Raw genomic sequence first — 20,931 nt, 5'->3', positions numbered from 1 at the left:
CCTTTCCCCTATCTCTCCTCTCTCCCTCTCTCTCCCGTTCTCTCTCCTTTCCCCTCTCTCTCCCGTTCTCTCTCCTTTCCCCTATCTCTCCTCTCCCTCTCTCTCCCGTTCTCTCTCATTTCCCTATCTCTCTCCTCTCTCTCCGTTCTCTCTCATTTCCCTATCTCTCTCCTCTCTCCCGTTCTCTCTCCTTTCCCCTCTCCTCTCTCTCCCGTTCTCTCTCATTTCACTATCTCTCTCCGTTCTCTCTCCTTTCCCCTCTCTCTCCCGTTCTCTCTCCTTTCCCTCTCTCTCCCGTTCTCTCCTTTCCCCTCTCTCCTCTCTCTCCCGTTCTCTCTCATTTCACTATCTCTCTCCGTTCTCTCTCCTTTCCCTATCTCTCCCGTTCTCTCTCCTTTCCCCACCTCTATCTCTTCTCCCGTTCTCTCTCCTTTCCCCTATCTCTCCTCTCTCCTCTCTCTCCCGTTCTCTCTCCTTTCCCCTCTCTCTCCCGTTCTCTCTCCTTTCCCCTATCTCTCCTCTCTTCCTCTCTCTCCCGTTCTCTCTCCTTTCCCCCTCTCTCTCCCGTTCTCTCTCCTTTCCCCTATCTCTCCTCTCTCCCTCTCTCTCCCGTTCTCTCTCCTTTCCCCTCTCTCTCCCGTTCTCTCTCCTTTCCCCTATCTCTCCTCTCTCCCTCTCTCTCCCGTTCTCTCTCCTTTCCCCTCTCTCTCCCGTTCTCTCTCCTTTCCCCTATCTCTCCTCTCTCCTCTCTCTCCCGTTCTCTCTCATTTCCCTATCTCTCTCCTCTCTCTCCCGTTCTCTCTCATTTCCCTATCTCTCTCCTCTCTCCCGTTCTCTCTCCTTTCCCCTCTCCTCTCTCCCGTTCTCTCTCATTTCACTATCTCTCTCCCGTTCTCTCTCCTTTCCCCTCTCTCTCCCGTTCTCTCTCCTTTCCCTCTCTCTCCCGTTCTCTCTCCTTTCCCCTCTCTCCTCTCTCTCCCGTTCTCTCTCATTTCACTATCTCTCTCCGTTCTCTCTCCTTTCCCTATCTCTCCCGTTCTCTCTCCTTTCCCCACCTCCTATCTCTCTCCTCTCTCCGTTCTCTCTCCTTTCCCCTATCTCTCCTCTCTCCCTCTCTCCCGTTCTCTCTCCTTTCCCCTCTCTCTCCCGTTCTCTCTCCTTTCCCCCTATCTCTCCTCTCTCCCTCTCTCTCCCGTTCTCTCTCCTTTCCCTCTCTCTCCCGTTCTCTCTCCTTTCCCCTATCTCTCCTCTCTCCCTCTCTCTCCCGTTCTCTCTCCTTTCCCCTCTCTCTCCCGTTCTCTCTCCTTTCCCCTCTCTCCTCTCTCTCCCGTTCTCTCTCATTTCACTATCTCTCTCCCGTTCTCTCTCCTTTCCCTATCTCTCCCGTTCTCTCTCCTTTCCCACCTCCTATCTCTCTCCTTTCCCCTATCTCCTCCTCTCTCCTCTCTCTCCCGTTCTCTCTCATTTCCCTATCTCTCTCTCCCCTCTCTCCCGTTCTCTCTCCTTTCCCCTCTCCTCTCTCTCCCGTTCTCTCTCATTTCACTATCTCTCTCCCGTTCTCTCTCCTTTCCCCTATCTCTCCTCTCTCCCTCTCTCTCCCGTTCTCTCTCCTTTCCCTATCTCTCCTCTCTCCCATTCTCTCTCCTTTCCCTATCTCTCCGCTCTCTCCCGTTCTCTCTCATTCCCCTCTCTCTCCCATTCTCTCTCCTTTCCCTATCTCTCCCTTCTCTCCCGTTCTCTCTCATTTCCATTATCTCTCTCCTCTATCCCGTTCTCTCTCCTCTCCCTATCTCTCCCGTTCTCTCCCCTCTCTCCCGTTCTCTCTCCCCTCTCTCCTGTTCTCTCTCCCGTTCTCTCCCCTCTCTCCCGTTCTCTCTCCTCTCTCTCCCGTCCTCTCTCCTTTCCTATGTCTCTCCTCTCCTCTCTCTGTCATGATGGTTGGACCTAGAGGAATATTGTTGCTTGTATTCCATCAAGGAGATTGCTTTTGGCTTTTTGTGCTGTGGCTGCCATCCAGACTGTCACTCCATCTAATTTCATCATCACCCTGCCTTTGAGAGGTTACTTGGCCGGCTGGTATATACGTGCGCTTGGGTGTGCTCTTGTGCGTGTGCTCTTGTGTGTGCGTATGCTCTTGTGTGTGCGTGTGCTCTTCTGTGTGCGTGGGCTCTTGTGCGTGTGCTCTTGTGCGTGTGCTGTTGTGTGTGCGTGCGTGGAAAGTCTGTCAGACAGCACGAGAGCTGCTGTTTCTCAAACAGCTCCTTCGTTGCTGCTGGAGTTAAACATGCTTTTCTAAGCCCAATCATTGCGTAACAATTCTAAATGCAATCATGTGTTATAAACAGTTTTGATGTCCACAATTTTAATAGCTACTATTTGTATTTCTCAACTGCTAATTGAAGTGTGCTTCCCATTCGCTATTCAAGTGCATATAGGCAACTGTAGGCAGGCTTCAGCAGGCAGTATGCATTTTGAAAACAGACTTAATTGATTGTTGACCATTTCTGTCCCGTTCTATAGTTCTGTCACGTTCTATAGTTCTGTCCCGTTCTATAGTTCTGTCACGTTCTATAGTTCTGTCACGTTCTATAGTTCTGCCACGTTCTATAGTTCTGTCACGTTCTATAGTTCTGTCCCGTTCTATAGTTCTGTCACGTTCTATAGTTCTGTCACGTTCTATAGTTCTGTCACGTTCTATAGTTCTGTCACGTTCTATAGTTCTGTCACGTTCTATAGTTCTGTCACGTTCTATAGTTCTGTCACGTTCTATAGTTCTGTCACGTTCTATAGTTCTGTCACGTTCTATAGTTCTGTCACGTTCTATAGTTCTGTCACGTTCTATAGTTCTGTCACGTTCTATAGTTCTGTCACGTTCTATAGTTCTGTCACGTTCTATAGTTCTGTCACGTTCTATAGTTCTGTCACGTTCTATAGTTCTGTCACGTTCTATAGTTCTGTCACGTTCTATAGTTCTGTCACGTTCTATAGTTCTGTCACGTTCTGTCACGTTCTGTCACGTTCTATAGTTTAAAAAAAAATCCAATGTATTTAATTATCCAGTAACCAAAGGTACAATTAGTACATTAGTAAACCCTGCTAGTTGTTGCATCTTTATACCTCCCCTCTTTCTACATTTCTAACGGATATTTTCATCTCTGTCACATGAAATCCGTCACATGAAAACACTCGCATGTGCAGTGTGCTTTTGACAACACTATTTTCCCCTAATTTCATTATGGAATGAACATTCGCCCGTAGCCTTCTGCCCTGCACTTATAATGTGAAGGAGTTTATCTGAGCGTTGTGATCTGTTACATCAGCCTTTAAAGGTTTTTTGATGTGGCTAAAAGCCCTACTGGTTGTATGAGTTTTGGAATAAGCTATTTCTTTCTCAAATAGAACGACAAGCTGACAAATAGAATAGGTCAACTTTTCTGCTATGGTGGATAGTAGATTGACATTCTGTAGGCTAGTGATTTTACTGTTCGTTACTCGTCTTGTTGGTAGTTATTCTAACATCATCAAAGTGTGCGTTGGAATTCGGTAAAGAGGCACATAATTTCATCCTCGAGTTGCATGTTCTGTTCAGATGATTTACCTGAATGTGATTTGTGCCATTCTGAGCAGCGTCGCTGGACGCCCTAATCAGGTGTTGCACCCAATGCATATGGGTCTGGTACATTTATCAAATGTCATTAAAGGGCTGCCTGTCAAATGTCATTAAAGGGCTGCCTGTCAAATGTCATTAAAGGGCTGCCTGTCAAATGTCATTAAATGGCTGCCTGTCAAATGTCATTAAATGGCTGCCTGTCAAATGCCATTAAATGGCTGCCTGTCAAATGCCATTAAATGGCTGCCTGTCAAATGCCATTAAATGGCTGCCTGTCAAATGTCATTAAATGGCTGCCTGTCAAATGTCATTAAATGGCTGCCTGTCAAATGTCATTAAAGGGCTGCCTGTCAAATGCCATTAAATGGCTGCCTGTCAAATGTCATTAAAGGGCTGCCTGTCAAATGTCATTAAAGGGCTGCCTGTCAAATGTCATTAAAGGGCTGCCTGTCAAATGTCCGGCGCTACATTACAGAAACCCTGCTGTGTGCACGGGCAGCAAGTCTTCAGTAGTGTGTCTCAGGGGTGTTGGGGTGAATATCCTCACTCTAAGATGGGGGGCAGCAAGTCTTCAGTAGTGTGTCTCAGGGGTGTTGGGGTGAATATCCTCACTCTAAGATGGGGGGCAGCAAGTCTTCAGTAGTGTGTCTCAGGGGTGTTGGGGAGGAGGTGAATATCCTCACTCTAAGATGGGGGGCAGCAAGTCTTCAGTAGTGTGTCTCAGGGGTGGAGGGGAGGAGGTTAATATCCTCACTCTAAGATGGGGGGCAGCAAGTCTTCAGTAGTGTGTCTCAGGGGTGGAGGGAGGAGGTTAATATCCTCACTCTAAGATGGGGGGCAGCAAGTCTTCAGTAGTGTGTCTCAGGGGTGGAGGGGAGGAGGTTAATATCCTCACTCTAAGATGGGGGGCAGCAAGTCTTCAGTAGTGTGTCTCAGGGGTGGAGGGGAGGAGGTTAATATCCTCACTCTAAGATGGGGGGCAGCAAGTCTTCAGTAGTGTGTCTCAGGGGTGGAGGGAGGAGGTTGAATATCCTCACTCTAAGATGGGGGGCAGCAAGTCTTCAGTAGTGTGTCTCAGGGGTGGAGGGGAGGAGGTGAATATCCTCACTCTAAGATGGGGGGCAGCAAGTCTTCAGTAGTGTGTCTCAGGGGTGGAGGGGAGGAGGTTAATATCCTCACTCTAAGATGGGGGGCAGCAAGTCTTCAGTAGTGTGTCTCAGGGGTGGAGGGAGGAGGTTGAATATCCTCACTCTAAGATGGGGGCAGCAAGTCTTCAGTAGTGTGTCTCAGGGGTGGAGGGAGGAGGTGAATATCCTCACTCTAAGATGGGGGCAGCAAGTCTTCAGTAGTGTGTCTCAGGGGTGGAGGGAGGAGGTGAATATCCTCACTCTAAGATGGGGGCAGCAAGTCTTCAGTAGTGTGTCTCAGGGGTGGAGGGGAGGAGGTGAATATCCTCACTCTAAGATGGGGGCAGCAAGTCTTCAGTAGTGTGTCTCAGGGGTGGAGGGGAGGAGGTTAATATCCTCACTCTAAGATGGGGGGCAGCAAGTCTTCAGTAGTGTGTCTCAGGGGTGGAGGGGAGGAGGTGAATATCCTCACTCTAAGATGGGGGGCAGCAAGTCTTCAGTAGTGTGTCTCAGGGGTGGAGGGGAGGAGGTTAATATCCTCACTCTAAGATGGGGGGCAGCAAGTCTTCAGTAGTGTGTCTCAGGGGTGGAGGGGAGGAGGTTAATATCCTCACTCTAAGATGGGGGGCAGCAAGTCTTCAGTAGTGTGTCTCAGGGGTGGAGGGGAGGAGGTTAATATCCTCACTCTAAGATGGGGGCAGCTGTAGTGTCACAGGGGTGGACAGAGATGCTGAGAGTCATCCTTTCACAATAAGAGGGCAAATGTCAGTGGGTGGTCTCAGGGGTTGGGAGAATGGTTAATATCCTCACTCTAAGATCCCTCCCACCTTTCCAAGTCTACTCCTTTCCTAGTCTGTCCCACCTTGGAGGGGAGGACTCCCTTTCCCTCTCCCCTCCCAGATTTCAGCAAGTCTTCAGTAGTCCCTTTCCTCAGGGGTGGAGGGGACCCTTTCTCTTAACTCCCTTTCCTCTAAGATCCCCTCCAAGTCCAGTAGTTGTCTCAGGGGTGGAGGGGAGGAGGTTCCTCTCTCCCCTCCCACCCTTTCAGCAAGTCTCTAGTGTGTCTCAGGGGTGGAGGGGAGGAGGTGAATTTCCTCACTCTAAGATGGGGGGCACTCCCTTTCTTCCCACCCTTTCTCAGGGGTGGAGGGGAGGAGGTTAATATCCTCACTCTAAGATGGGGGGCAGCAAGTCTTCAGTCCCTTTCCGGGTCTCCCCTCCCACCCTTTCCTCTCTCTAAGATCCCTTTCCAAGTCCCCTCCCAGTTTCCTCAGGGGTGGAGGGGAGGAGGTCCCTTTCCTCTCTAAGATCCCCACCCAAGTCTTCAGTAGTGTGTCTCTCCCCTCCCACCCTTCCGCTCTCTTCCTCCCTCTCCCCTCCCACCCTTCAAGTCTCAGTCCCTTTCCTCTCTCCCCTCCCACCCTTCCACTGAATATCCTTTCCTCTCTCCCCTCCCACCCTTTCTCTCTCTAGTCCCTCTCCCCTCCCACCCTTCCACTGAATATCCCTTTCTCTCTCCCCTCCCACCCTTTCTCTCTGTCTCCCTTTCCTCTCTCTTCTCCCCTCCCACCTTTCTCTCTCAAGTCCTTTCCTCTCTCCCCTCCCAGGGGTGTTGGGGAGGAGGTCCCTTTCCTCTCTAAGATGGGGGCAGCAAGTCTCTCAGTCCCTTTCCTCAGGGGTCTCCCCTCCCACCCTTCCTCTCTAAGATCCCTTTCCTCTCTCCCCTCCCAGGGGTTCCTGGGGAGGAGGTGAATTTCCTCTCTCCCCTCCCACAAGTCTTCAGTAGTCCCTGTCCTCTCTCCCCTCCCACCTTGAATATCCTCCCTTCCAAGTCTCTACTAGTTTGTCTCTCCCCTCCCACCCTTTGCTCTCTCTTCTCCAGCTCCCCTCCCACAGCGACAGAGATGCTGAGAGTCTTTCCTCTCTTCCCACCCCTTTCACTCTCTAATCCCTTTGGGTCTCTGGTCCCCCCAGAATTTACTCTCTCTCTCCCTTTCCTCTCCCCTCCCACCTTTCCTCTCTCTCTCCCTTCCTCTCTCCTCCCACCCTTTCTCTCTCTTCTCCCTTTCCTCTCTCCCCTCCCACCCTTCCTCTCTCTACTCCCTTTCCTCTCTCCCCTCCCACCCTTCCTCTCTCTTCTCCCTTTCCTCTCTCCCCTCCCACCCTTCCTCTCTCTTCTCCCTTTCCTCTCTCTTCTCCCCTTCCTCTCCCCTCCCTTCCCCTCTCTTCTCCCTTTCCTCTCTCGTTCCATTTCCCTCCCTCTGTCACTCTCGTTTCAGCCCCTGAACCCTCATAATAAAGCTGTATTAATGAAAGTATCCTGTCTTGTGTCACTGTGTTGCCTGGCCTTCCTCTTCCTCCTCCTCCTCCATGGAGTTAGTGGGTCTGGTCCTGCTCACTCCAGTCCCCTGATAAGATCTATACATCAGCCGGTCTGCTGAGCTCTCCAGCTGAGCTCTGAACAGGCTAATTGAGTTGAGGCCTCTTGGCCTTCAGAGAGAGGGGAATAGAGTGAATGTGTTACCGGGCTCTGCAGCACACAGACACGCTGTCAATGACATTAGTCCTGTTCTGTTCTCCAATGGAATCAGCCTGTTTACTCCTGAGGGCTATGTTGTTGTTGTTGTTGTTGTTGTTGTTGTTCATTTAGAGACTCTAGAAAACGCAGAGTTCCACTGACTCAGAAGCCCCGACTTACTCACACTAACACTCCACACTGCGGAGCATAGACACACACACACGTGTTTTCTCCCACGCACTGCATTAGCTCATCATACACTAATAATTCATAATACTATCAGTACTATCAGTGCTGTGGAGACGGCCATCCTGAGTCGGGGGGAGAGGTGGGGAGACAGGCAGGGAGGGAGACAGACAGGCAGGGAGGGAGGGAGGGAGGGAGGGAGGGAGGGAGGGAGGCAGGCAGGGAGGGAGGGAGGCAGGCAGGGAGGGAGGGAGGCAGGGAGGGAGGGAGACGGGATTGCAGGCAGGGAGACGGGCGTGCAGGCAGGGAGACGGGCGTGCAGGCAGGGAGACGGGCGTGCAGGGACTCAGGCGGGCAGGCAGGGAGTCAGGCGGGCAGGCAGGGAGTCGGGCAGGGAGACGGGCGTGCGGGCAGGGAGACAGGGGGCGTGCGGGCAGGGAGACGGGCGGGCAGGGACTCAGGCGGGCAGGCAGGAGTCAGGCAGGGAGACGGGCGTGCGGGCAGGGAGACGGGCGTGCGGGCAGGGAGACGGGCGGGCACGGAGACGGGCGGGCAGGGAGACGGGCAGGCAGGGAGGCACGCAGGGAGACGAGGAGGGGCGTGCAGGAGGCACGCGTGCGGGAGGAGACGGGCGTGCGGGCAGGGAGGCGGGCGGGCACGGAGACGGGCAGGCAGGAGGCACGAGGGAGACGGGCGTGCGGGCAGGAGACGGGCGTGCGGGCAGGGAGACGGGCGTGCGGGCAGGGAGACGGGCGTGCGGGCAGGGAGACGGGCGTGCGGGCAGGGAGGCGGGCGGGCACGGAGACGGGCAGGCAGGGAGGCACGCAGGGAGACGGGCGTGCGGGCAGGGAGACGGGCGTGCGGGCAGGGAGACGGCCGTGCGGGCAGGGAGGCGGGCGGGCACGGAGACGGGCAGGCAGGGAGACAGGCAGGGAGACGGGCAGGGAGACGGGCAGGGAGACAGGCAGGAGGCAGGGAGACAGGCGGGCAGGGCAGGCAGGAGTCGGGCAGGGAGACGGGCAGGGAGACGGGCAGGGAGACGGGCAGGGAGTCGGGCAGGGAGACGGGCAGGGAGTCGGGCAGGAGTCGGGCAGGCAGGCAGGGGAGTCGGGCAGGAGTCAGGCAGGGAGTCGGGCAGGGAGACGGGCAGGGAGTCAGGCAGGGAGTCAAGCAGGGAGACGGGCGTGCAGGCAGGAGTCAGGCGGGGGAGACGGGCAGGTGCAGGCAGGGAGACGGGCAGGAGACCGGCAGGGCAGGGACGGGCAGGCAGGAGTCGGGCAGGGAGACGGGCAGGGAGTCGGGCAGGGAGTCGGGCAGGGAGTCGGGCAGGGAGACCGGCAGGGGGACGGGCAGGGAGTCGGGCAGGGAGACAGGCAGTGAGTGGGCTTGATAGATCCACCATGGTTGGTTATTTGGAGCAGCAGATGCCTGCAGTACAGGCTCAGAATACTGCTCCCTATATCAATCTGTCTTTCAGTCTCGTTCTCTCCATTTCTGTCTTTTTCTTTCCGTCTGTCTGTCTTTGTGACCAGGTGCTTTCTCTCCAACAGTCATGTTTTCTCCCCCATACTTTCTCTCTCTGTGTTCTGTCTTTCAGGCAGTAGTCAGATAGTTCTGTGTTGGTGCTTTGTCTTTGAGTACACATCATTTGTTATTGAGACCAAAGCAGCTGTTGCTGTGAACATGTTGGCCAAGGGGCTAGAGACCTGCTGTTGTAGCGACAGAACCTGCTGTTGTAGCTACAGAACCTGCTGTTGTAGCTACAGAACCTGCTGTTGTAGCTACAGAACCTGCTGTTGTAGCGACAGAACCTGCTGTTGTAGCTACAGAACCTGCTGTTGTAGCGACAGAACCTGCTGTTGTAGCGACAGAACCTGCTGTTGTAGCTACAGAACCTGCTGTTGTAGCTACAGAACCTGCTGTTGTAGCGACAGAACCTGCTGTTGTAGCGACAGAACCTGCTGTTGTAGCGACAGAACCTGCTGTTGTAGCTACAGAACCTGCTGTTGTAGCGACAGAACCTGCTGTTGTAGCGACAGAACCTGCTGTTGTAGCTACAGAACCTGCTACTATAGCTACAGAACCTGCTGTTGTAGCGACAGAACCTGCTGTTGTAGCGACAGAACCTGCTACTATAGCTACAGAACCTGCTGTTGTAGCGACAGAACCTGCTGTTGTAGCTACAGAACCTGCTACTATAGCTACAGAACCTGCTGTTGTAGCGACAGAACCTGCTGTTGTAGCTACAGAACCTGCTGTTGTAGCTACAGAACCTGCTGTTGTAGCTACAGAACCTGCTACTGTAGCTACAGAACCTGCTGTTGTAGCGACAGAACCTGCTGTTGTAGCGACAGAACCTGCTGTTGTAGCTACAGAACCTGCTGTTGTAGCGACAGAACCTGCTGTTGTAGCGACAGAACCTGCTGTTGTAGCGACAGAACCTGCTACTGTAGCTACAGAACCTGCTGTTGTAGCGACAGAACCTGCTGTTGTAGCGACAGAACCTGCTGTTGTAGACAGAACCTGCTGTTGTAGCGACAGAACCTGCTACTGTAGCTACAGAACCTGCTGTTGTAGCGACAGAACCTGCTGTTGTAGCGACAGAACCTGCTGTTGTAGCGACAGAACCTGCTACTGTAGCTACAGAACCTGCTGTTGTAGCTACAGAACCTGCTGTTGTAGCTACAGAACCTGCTGTTGTAGCTACAGAACCTGCTGTTGTAGCGACAGAACCTGCGGTTGTAGCGACAGAACCTGCTGTTGTAGCTACAGAACCTGCTGTTGTAGCTACAGAACCTGCTGTTGTAGCTACAGAACCTGCTGTTGTAGCTACAGAACCTGCTGTTGTAGCGACAGAACCTGCGGTTGTAGCGACAGAACCTGCTGTTGTAGCGACAGAACCTGCTGTTGTAGCGACAGAACCTGCTGTTGTAGCGACAGAACCTGCTGTTGTAGCGACAGAACCTGCTGTTGTAGCGACAGAACCTGCTGTTGTAGCGACAGAACCTGCTGTTGTAGCTACAGAATCTGCTGTTGTAGCGACAGAACCTGCTACTGTAGCGACAGAACCTGCTACTGTAGCGACAGAACCTGCTGTTGTAGCGACAGAACCTGCTGTTGTAGCGACAGAACCTGCTGCTGTAGCTACAGAACCTGCTGTTGTAGCGACAGAACCTGCTGTTGTAGCGACAGAACCTGCTGTTGACAGAAGCTGACAGAACCTGCTGTTGTAGCGACAGAACCTGCTGTTGTAGCGACAGAACCTGCTGTTGTAGCGACAGAACCTGCTGTTGTAGCGACAGAACCTGCTGTTGTAGCTACAGAACCTGCTACTGTAGCGACAGAACCTGCTGTTGTAGCGACAGAACCTGCTGTTGTAGCGACAGAACCTGCTGTTGTAGCGACAGAACCTGCTGTTGTAGCGACAGAACCTGCTGTTGTAGCGACAGAACCTGCTGTTGTAGCGACAGAACCTGCTGTTGTAGCGACAGAACCTGCTGTTGTAGCGACAGAACCTGCTGTTGTAGCTACAGAACCTGCTGTTGTAGCGACAGAACCTGCTACTATAGCTACAGAACTGGCTGTTGTAGCTACAGAACCGGCTGTTGTAGCTACAGAACCTGCTGTTGTAGCTACAGAACCTGCGGTTGTAGCTCCAGAACCTGCTGTTGTAGCTACAGAACAATGCTGTTGTAGTTACAGAACTTGCTACTATTGCGACAGAACTTGATACTATTGTGACAGAACCTGTTACTATATAGCTACAGAACCTGCTGTTGTAGTTACAGAACTTGCTACTATTGCGACAGAACTTGCTACTATTGCGACAGAACTTGCTACAATTGCGACAGAACCTGCTACTATATAGCTACAGAACCTGATGTTGTAGTTACAGAACTTGCTACTATTGCGACAGAACCTGTTACTATATAGCTACAGAACCTGCTGTTGTAGCTACAGAACCTGCTGTTGTAGCTACAGAACAATGCTGTTGTAGCTACAGAACCTGCTGTTGTAGCTACAGAACAATGCTGTTGTAGCTACAGAACCTGCTGTTGTAGCTACAGAATCTGCTGTTGTAGCTACAGAATCTGCTGTTGTAGCTATAGAACCTGCTGTTGTAGCTACAGAACCTGCGGTTGTAGCTACAGAACAATGCTGTTGTAGCTACAGAACCTGCTGTTGTAGCTACAGAACCTGCTGTTGTAGCTACAGAACCTGCTGTTGTAGCTACAGAACCTGTTACTATATAGCTACAGAACCTGCTGTTGTAGCTACAGAACCTGCTGTTGTAGCGACAGAATCTTGTCCTCTAAACGGAGAGCAGTTTCTCTGGCTTGGCCCTTGCTATTGGTACTCCTCTGCCACCTAGTAGATGTGTTTGAGAACTGAAGGTCAAGGAATCTCATTTTGATGGAAATAACCTACTTTTAGATTGTATATTTACACTGAACAAGCTGTGAATACCTGTCATTGACCATTAAAACATAAACCATTGATCACCATGATGTTGTGCTCTGTGTACACCACCTGTAAACAATACATTGCTATTTGCTTTTCTACTCATCCAATTTAGATGGTATCACAGTGCCACCTAGTGTAATTCTCAGGGTATTAACGACACATGCTTTTCCTCTTGATGTCAAGCAGAAATGTCTATTAAAGCAGAATACATTTCATTTACATCCCAAATAGCAAACCAATTTAACACTGTATTCATCCATATTTCTAACTGATGACAACCACACTGACATTTCTCTCTCTCTCTCTCTCTCTCTCTCTCTCTTGCAGAAGGAGCTCAGTCTTCCAAGGAGGGCCAGTTTGTGAGTACTTGTCACCATTCTATCTCTATTCTTGATTAACTTCTTCAGACCCCAGAGGCGTCTTTCTCTCTGTCTGTCTCTAAACAGGAAGGCCAGATCTAGTGTACTGTACCAGCCAGAGATAGTGTACTGTACATTTATTATTATTATTATTAGATAGTGTACTGTACCAGCCAGATCTAGTGTACTGTAGCAGCCAGATCTAGTGTACTGTAGCAGCCAGAGATGTTGTACTGTAGCAGCCAGAGATGTTGTACTGTAGCAGCCAGATCTAGTGTACTGTAGCAGCCAGAGATAGTGTACTGTAGCAGCCAGAGATAGTGTGCTGTAGCAGTCAGATCTAGTGTACTGTAGCAGCCAGAGATGGTGTACTGTAGCAGCCAGATCTGGTGTACTGTAGCAGCCAGATCTGGTGTACTGTAGCAGCCAGATCTAGTGTACTGTAGCAGCCAGATCTAGTGTACTGTAGCAGCCAGAGATAGTGTGCTGTAGCAGTCAGATCTAGTGTGCTGTAGCAGTCAGATCTAGTGTACTGTAGCAGCCAGATCTGGTGTACTGTAGCAGCCAGAGATGTTGTACTGTAGCAGCCAGAGATGTTGTACTGTAGCAGCCAGAGATGGTGTACTGTAGCAGCCAGAGATGTTGTACTGTAGCAGCCAGAGATGGTTGTACTGTAAGCAGCTCAGGATGTTGTCTGCTAAATGCTTAAATGTAAATGTAGCAGCCAGAGATGTTGTACTGTAGCAGCCAGAGATGTTGTACTGTAGCAGCCAGAGATGGTTGTACTGTAGCAGCCAGAGATGGTTGTACTGTAGCAGCCAGATCTGGTGTACTGTAGCAGCCAGAGATGGTGTACCAGAGACATGGTGTACTGTAGCAGCCAGACATGTACTGTAGCAGCCAGTACTGTAGCAGCCAGATCTAGTGTACTGTAGCAGCCAGAGATGTTGTACTGTAGCAGCCAGAGATGTTGTACTGTAGCAGCCAGAGATGTTGTACTGTAGCAGCCAGAGATGTTGTACTGTAGCAGCCAGAGATGTTGTACTGTAGCAGCCAGAGATAGTGTATAGCAGCCAGAGATAGTGTACTGTAGCAGCCAGAGATAGTGTACTGTAGCAGCCAGAGACAGTGTACTGTAGCAGCCAGAGATAGTGTACTGTAGCAGCCAGAGATAGTGTACTGTAGCAGATCCAGTAGCAGCCAGGTCCAGTGTACTGTAGCAGCCAGAGTAGTGTACTGTAGCAGTCAGATCTAGTGTACTGTAGCAGCCAGTACTGAGCCAGAGTGTACTGTAGCAGCCAGAGATAGACAGTGTACTGTAGCAGCCAGAGATGGTGTACTGTAGCAGCCAGAGATGTTGTACTGTAGCAGCCAGAGATGGTGTACTGTAGCAGCCAGAGATGTTGTACTGTAGCAGCCAGAGATGTGTACTGTAGCAGCCAGAGATGTTGTACTGTAGCAGCCAGAGATGTTGTACTGTAGCAGCCAGAGATGGTTGTACTGTAGCAGCCAGAGATGGTTGTACTGTAGCAGCCAGAGGTACTGTAGCAGCCAGAGATGGTGTACTGTAGCAGCCAGACATGGTGTACTGTAGCAGCCAGATCTAGTGTACTGTAGCAGCCAGAGTAGTGTGCTGTAGCAGCCTAGTGTACTGTAGCAGCCAGAGATGTTGTACTGTAGCAGCCAGAGATGTTGTACTGTAGCAGCCAGAGATGTTGTACTGTAGCAGCCAGAGATGTTGTACTGTAGCAGCCAGAGATGTTGTACTGTAGCAGCCAGAGATGTTGTACTGTAGCAGCCAGATAGTGACTGTAGCAGCCAGAGATTGTACTGTAGCAGCCAGATAGTGTACTGTAGCAGCCAGAGACAGTGTACTGTAGCAGCCAGAGATAGTGTATGTAGTGTACTGTAGCAGCCAGATCCAGTGAGCCAGGTCTAGTGTACTGTAGCAGCCAGAGTAGTGTACTGTAGCAGCCAGGAGTGTATAGCAGCCAGGTAGTGTACTGTAGCAGCCAGAGATGTTGTACTGTAGCAGCCAGGTCTAGTGTACTGTAGCAGCCAGGTCTAGTGTACTGTAGCAGCCAGATATAGTGTACTGTAGCAGCCAGAGATGTTGTACTGTAGCAGCCAGAGATGTTGTACTGTAGCAGCCAGAGATGTTGTACTGTAGCAGCCAGAGATGTTGTACTGTCGCAGCCAGAGATGTTGTACTGTAGCAGCCAGAGATGTTGTACTGTAGCAGCCAGAGATGTTGTACTGTAGCAGCCAGAGATGTTGTACTGTAGCAGCCAGAGATGTTGTACTGTAGCAGCCAGAGATGGTGTACTGTAGCAGCCAGAGATGTTGTACTGTAGCAGCCAGAGATGTTGTACTGTAGCAGCCAGAGATGTTGTACTGTAGCAGCCAGAGATGTTGTACTGTAGCAGCCAGAGATGGTGTACTGTAGCAACCAGGTATAGTGTACTGTAGCAGCCAGGTCTAGTGTACTGTAGCAGCCAGATCTAGTGTACTGTTGCAGCCAGATCTAGTGTACTGTTGCAGCCAGATCTAGTGTACTGTTGCAGCCAGATCTAGTGTACTGTAGCGGCAATATCTAGTTTACTGTAGCAGCCAGAGATAGTGTACTGTAGCAGCCAGATCTAGTGTACTGTAGCAGCCAGATCTAGTGTACTGTAGCAGCCAGATCTAGTGTACTGTAGCAGCCAGATCTAGTGTACTGTAGCAGCCATATCTAGTGTACTGTAGCAGCCAGAGATAGTGTACTGTAGCAGCCAGAGATAGTGTACTGTAGCAGCCAGAGATAGTGTACTGTAGCAGCCAGAGATAGTGTACTGTAGCAGCCAGAGATAGTGTACTGTAGCAGCCAGAGATAGTGTACTGTAGCAGCCAGATCCAGTGTACTGTAGCAGCCAGATCCAGTGTACTGTAGCAGCCAGGGCTAGTGTACTGTAGCAGCCAGAGATAGTGTACTGTAGCAGCCAGGTATAGTGTACAGTAGCAGCCAGAGATGTTGTACTGTAGCAGCCAGAGATGTTGTACTGTAGCAGCCAGAGATGTTGTACTGTAGCAGCCAGAGATGTTGTACTGTAGCAGCCAGAGATGGTATACTGTAGCAGCCAGATCTGGTGTACTGTAGCAGCCAGAGATGGTGTACTGTAGCAGCCAGAGATGGTGTACTGTAGCAGCCAGAGATGTTGTACTGTAGCAGCCAGAGATGGTTGTACTGTAAGTCGCTCTGGATAAGAGCGTCTGCTAAATGACTTAAATGTAAATGTAGCAGCCAGAGATGTTGTACTGTAGCAGCCAGAGATGTTGTACTGTAGCAGCCAGAGATGGTTGTACTGTAGCAGCCAGAGATGGTTGTACTGTAGCAGCCAGATCTGGTGTACTGTAGCAGCCAGAGATGGTGTACTGTAGCAGCCAGATCTAGTGTACTGTAGCAGCCAGATCTAGTGTGCTGTAGCAGCCAGATCTAGTGTACTGTAGCAGCCAGAGATGTTGTACTGTAGCAGCCAGAGATGTTGTACTGTAGCAGCCAGATCTGGTGTACTGTAGCAGCCAGAGATGGTTGTACTGTAGCAGCCAGATCTAGTGTACTGTAGCAGCCAGATCTAGTGTGCTGTAGCAGCCAGATCTAGTGTACTGTAGCAGCCAGAGATGTTGTACTGTAGCAGCCAGAGATGTTGTACTGTAGCAGCCAGAGATGTTGTACTGTAGCAGCCAGAGATGTTGTACTGTAGCAGCCAGAGATAGTGTACTGTAGCAGCCAGAGATAGTGTACTGTAGCAGCCAGAGATAGTGTACTGTAGCAGCCAGAGATAGTGTACTGTAGCAGCCAGAGACAGTGTACTGTAGCAGCCAGAGATAGTGTACTGTAGCAGCCAGAGTAGTGTACTGTAGCAGCCAGATCCAGTGTACTGTAGCAGCCAGGTCTAGTGTACTGTAGCAGCCAGAGTAGTGTACTGTAGCAGCCAGGTCTAGTGTACTGTAGCAGCCAGGTCTAGTGTACTGTAGCAGCCAGATATAGTGTACTGTAGCAGCCAGAGATGTTGTACTGTAGCAGCCAGAGATGTTGTACTGTAGCAGCCAGAGATGTTGTACTGTAGCAGCCAGAGATGTTGTACTGTCGCAGCCAGAGATGTTGTACTGTAGCAGCCAGAGATGTTGTACTGTAGCAGCCAGAGATGTTGTACTGTAGCAGCCAGAGATGTTGTACTGTCGCAGCCAGAGATGTTGTACTGTAGCAGCCAGAGATGTTGTACTGTAGCAGCCAGAGATGTTGTACTGTAGCAGCCAGAGATGTTGTACTGTCGCAGCCAGAGATGGTGTACTGTCGCAGCCAGAGATGTTGTACTGTAGCAGCCAGAGATGTTGTACTGTAGCAGCCAGAGATGTTGTACTGTAGCAGCCAGAGATGGTGTACTGTAGCAGCCAGAGATGTTGTACTGTAGCAGCCAGAGATGTTGTACTGTAGCAGCCAGAGATGTTGTACTGTAGCAGCCAGAGATGTTGTACTGTAGCAGCCAGAGATGTTGTACTGTAGCAGCCAGAGATGTTGTACTGTAGCAGCCAGAGATGTTGTACTGTAGCAGCCAGAGATGTTGTACTGTAGCAGCCAGAGATGGTGTACTGTAGCAGCCAGAGATGGTGTACTGTAGCAGCCAGAGATGTTGTACTGTAGCAGCCAGAGATGTTGTACTGTAGCAGCCAGAGATGGTGTACTGTAGCAGCCAGGTATAGTGTACTGTAGCAGCCAGGTCTAGTGTACTGTAGCAGCCAGATCTAGTGTACTGTTGCAGCCAGATCTAGTGTACTGTAGCGGCAATATCTAGTTTACTGTAGCAGCCAGAGATAGTGTACTGTAGCAGCCAGATCTAGTGTACTGTAGCAGCCAGATCTAGTGTACTGTAGCAGCCAGATCTAGTGTACTGTAGCAGCCAGATCTAGTGTACTGTAGCAGCCAGAGATAGTGTACTGTAGCAGCCAGAGATAGTGTACTGTAGCAGCCAGAGATAGTGTACTGTAGCAGCCAGAGATAGTGTACTGTAGCAGCCAGAGATAGTGTACTGTAGCAGCCAGAGATAGTGTACTGTAGCAGCCAGAGATAGTGTACTGTAGCAGCCAGATCCAGTGTACTGTAGCAGCCAGGGCTAGTGTACTGTAGCAGCCAGGGCTAGTGTACTGTAGCAGCCAGAGATAGTGTACTGTAGCAGCCAGGTATAGTGTACAGTAGCAGCCAGAGATGTTGTACAGTAGCAGCCAGAGATGTTGTACTGTAGCAGCCAGAGATGTTGTACTGTAGCAGCCAGAGATGTTGTACTGTAGCAGCCAGAGATGGTATACTGTAGCAGCCAGATCTGGTGTACTGTAGCAGCCAGAGATGGTGTACTGTAGCAGCCAGAGATGGTGTACTGTAGCAGCCAGACATGGTGTACTGTCGCAGCCAGATCTAGTGTACTGTAGCAGCCAGATCTAGTGTGCTGTAGCAGCCAGATCTAGTGTACTGTAGCAGCCAGAGATGTTGTACTGTAGCAGCCAGAGATGTTGTACTGTAGCAGCCAGAGATGTTGTACTGTAGCAGCCAGAGATGTTGTACTGTAGCAGCCAGAGATGTTGTACTGTAGCAGCCAGAGATGTTGTACTGTAGCAGCCAGAGATGGTGTACTGTAGCAGCCAGAGATGGTGTACTGTAGCAGCCAGAGATGTTGTACTGTAGCAGCCAGAGATGTTGTACTGTAGCAGCCAGAGATGTTGTACTGTAGCAGCCAGAGATGTTGTACTGTAGCAGCCAGGTCTAGTGTACTGTAGCAGCCAGATCTAGTGTACTGTTGCAGCCAGATCTAGTGTACTGTAGCGGCAATATCAGTTTACTGTAGCAGCCAGAGATAGTGTACTGTAGCAGCCAGATCTAGTGTACTGTAGCAGCCAGATCTAGTGTACTGTAGCAGCCAGATCTAGTGTACTGTAGCAGCAATATCTAGTGTACTGTAGCAGCCATAGACAGTGTACTGTAGCAGCCAGAGACAGTGTACTGTAGCAGCCAGAGATAGTGTACTGTAGCAGCCAGAGATAGTGTACTGTAGCAGCCAGAGATAGTGTACTGTAGCAGCCAGAGATAGTGTACTGTAGCAGCCAGAGATAGTGTACTGTAGCAGCCAGAGATAGTGTACTGTAGCAGCCAGAGATAGTGTACTGTAGCAGCCAGGGCTAGTGTACTGTAGCAGCCAGGGATAGTGTACTGTAGCAGCCAGAGATAGTGTACTGTAGCAGCCAGGTATAGTGTACAGTAGCAGCCAGAGATGTTGTACTGTAGCAGCCAGAGATGTTGTACTGTAGCAGCCAGAGATGTTGTACTGTAGCAGCCAGAGATGTTGTACTGTAGCAGCCAGAGATGTTGTACTGTAGCAGCCAGAGATGGTATACTGTAGCAGCCAGATCTGGTGTACTGTAGCAGCCAGAGATGGTGTACTGTAGCAGCCAGAGATGGTGTACTGTAGCAGCCAGACATGGTGTACTGTCGCAGCCAGATCTAGTGTACTGTAGCAGCCAGATCTAGTGTGCTGTAGCAGCCAGATCTAGTGTGCTGTAGCAGCCAGATCTAGTGTACTGTAGCAGCCAGAGATGTTGTACTGTAGCAGCCAGAGATGTTGTACTGTAGCAGCCAGAGATGTTGTACTGTAGCAGCCAGAGATGTTGTACTGTAGCAGCCAGAGATGTTGTACTGTAGCAGCCAGAGATGTTGTACTGTAGCAGCCAGAGATGGTGTACTGTAGCAGCCAGAGATGGTGTACTGTAGCAGCCAGAGATGGTGTACTGTTGCAGCCAGAGATGGTGTACTGTAGCAGCCAGAGATGGTGTACTGTAGCAGCCAGAGATGTTGTACTGTAGCAGCCAGAGATGTTGTACTGTAGCAGCCAGAGATGTTGTACTGTAGCAGCCAGAGATGGTGTACTGTAGCAGCCAGAGATGGTGTACTGTTGCAGCCAGAGATGGTGTACTGTAGCAGCCAGAGATGGTTGTACTGTAGCAGCCAGAGATGTTGTACTGTAGCAGCCAGAGATGGTGTACTGTAGCAGCCAGAGATGGTGTACTGTAGCAGCCAGAGATGGTGTACTGTAGCAGCCAGAGATAGTGTACTGTAGCAGCCAGATCTAGTGTACTGTAGCAGCCAGATCTAGTGTACTGTAGCAGCCAGATCTAGTGTACTGTAGCAGTCAGATCTAGTGTACTGTAGCAGCCAGATCTAGTGTACTGTAGCAGCCAGATCTAGTGTACTGTAGCAGCCAGAGATAGTGTACTGTAGCAGCCAGAGATAGTGTACTGTAGCAGCCAGAGATAGTGTACTGTAGCAGCCAGAGATAGTGTACTGTAGCAGCCAGAGATAGTGTACTGTAGCAGCCAGAGATAGTGTACTGTAGCAGCCAGAGATAGTGTACTGTAGCAGCCAGAGATAGTGTACTGTAGCAGCCAGGGCTAGTGTACTGTAGCAGCCAGGGATAGTGTACTGTAGCAGCCAGAGATAGTGTACTGTAGCAGCCAGGTATAGTGTACAGTAGCAGCCAGAGATGTTGTACTGTAGCAGCCAGAGATGTTGTACTGTAGCAGCCAGAGATGTTGTACTGTAGCAGCCAGAGATGTTGTACTGTAGCAGCCAGAGATGGTATACTGTAGCAGCCAGATCTGGTGTACTGTAGCAGCCAGAGATGGTGTACTGTAGCAGCCAGAGATGGTGTACTGTAGCAGCCAGACATGGTGTACTGTCGCAGCCAGATCTAGTGTACTGTAGCAGCCAGATCTAGTGTGCTGTAGCAGCCAGATCTAGTGTGCTGTAGCAGCCAGATCTAGTGTACTGTAGCAGCCAGAGATGTTGTACTGTAGCAGCCAGAGATGTTGTACTGTAGCAGCCAGAGATGTTGTACTGTAGCAGCCAGAGATGTTGTACTGTAGCAGCCAGAGATGTTGTACTGTAGCAGCCAGAGATGTTGTACTGTAGCAGCCAGAGATGGTGTACTGTAGCAGCCAGAGATGGTGTACTGTAGCAGCCAGAGATGTACTGTGCAGCCAGAGATGGTGCTGTTGCAGCCAGAGATGGTGTACTGTAGCAGCCAGAGATGTTGTACTGTAGCAGCCAGAGATGTTGTACTGTAGCAGCCAGAGATGTTGTACTGTAGCAGCCAGAGATGTTGTACTGTAGCAGCCAGAGATGGTGTACTGTAGCAGCCAGAGATGGTGTACTGTTGCAGCCAGAGATGGTGTACTGTAGCAGCCAGAGATGGCTGTACTGTAGCAGCCAGAGATGTTGTACTGTAGCAGCCAGAGATGGTGTACTGTAGCAGCCAGAGATGGTGTACTGTAGCAGCCAGAGATGGTGTACTGTAGCAGCCAGAGATAGTGTACTGTAGCAGCCAGATCTAGTGTACTGTAGCAGCCAGATCTAGTGTACTGTAGCAGCCAGATCTAGTGTACTGTAGCAGTCAGATCTAGTGTACTGTAGCAGCCAGATCTAGTGTACTGTAGCAGCCAGATCTAGTGTACTGTAGCAGCCAGAGACAGTGTACTGTAGCAGCCAGAGATAGTGTACTGTAGCAGCCAGAGATAGTGTACTGTAGCAGCCAGAGATAGTGTACTGTAGCAGCCAGAGATAGTGTACTGTAGCAGCCAGAGATA

The 20,931-nt window shown here is 50.7% G+C and overlaps 1 protein-coding gene across 6 annotated transcripts in view; it reads left to right on the top strand.

The window, feature by feature from the left end:
- mast2 (microtubule associated serine/threonine kinase 2) overlaps window positions 1–20,931 on the top strand; it is a 333,467-nt gene that overhangs the window by 189,087 nt on the left and 123,449 nt on the right. For all 6 annotated transcript variants that reach the window (XM_052463462.1, XM_052463428.1, XM_052463449.1 and 3 more), the window contains one exon: window positions 12,233–12,264. In XM_052463462.1, coding sequence (XP_052319422.1) covers window positions 12,233–12,264 — 32 coding nt within the window. The remainder of the gene's footprint in view (window positions 1–12,232; window positions 12,265–20,931) is intronic.

The sequence above is a fragment of the Oncorhynchus keta genome, chromosome 1, assembly GCF_023373465.1.
Source record: "Oncorhynchus keta strain PuntledgeMale-10-30-2019 chromosome 1, Oket_V2, whole genome shotgun sequence".
NCBI lineage: Eukaryota > Metazoa > Chordata > Actinopteri > Salmoniformes > Salmonidae > Oncorhynchus > Oncorhynchus keta.
Note: the sequence above shows the minus strand (reverse complement) of the source record. Positions and strands in the feature narration are given on the sequence as shown.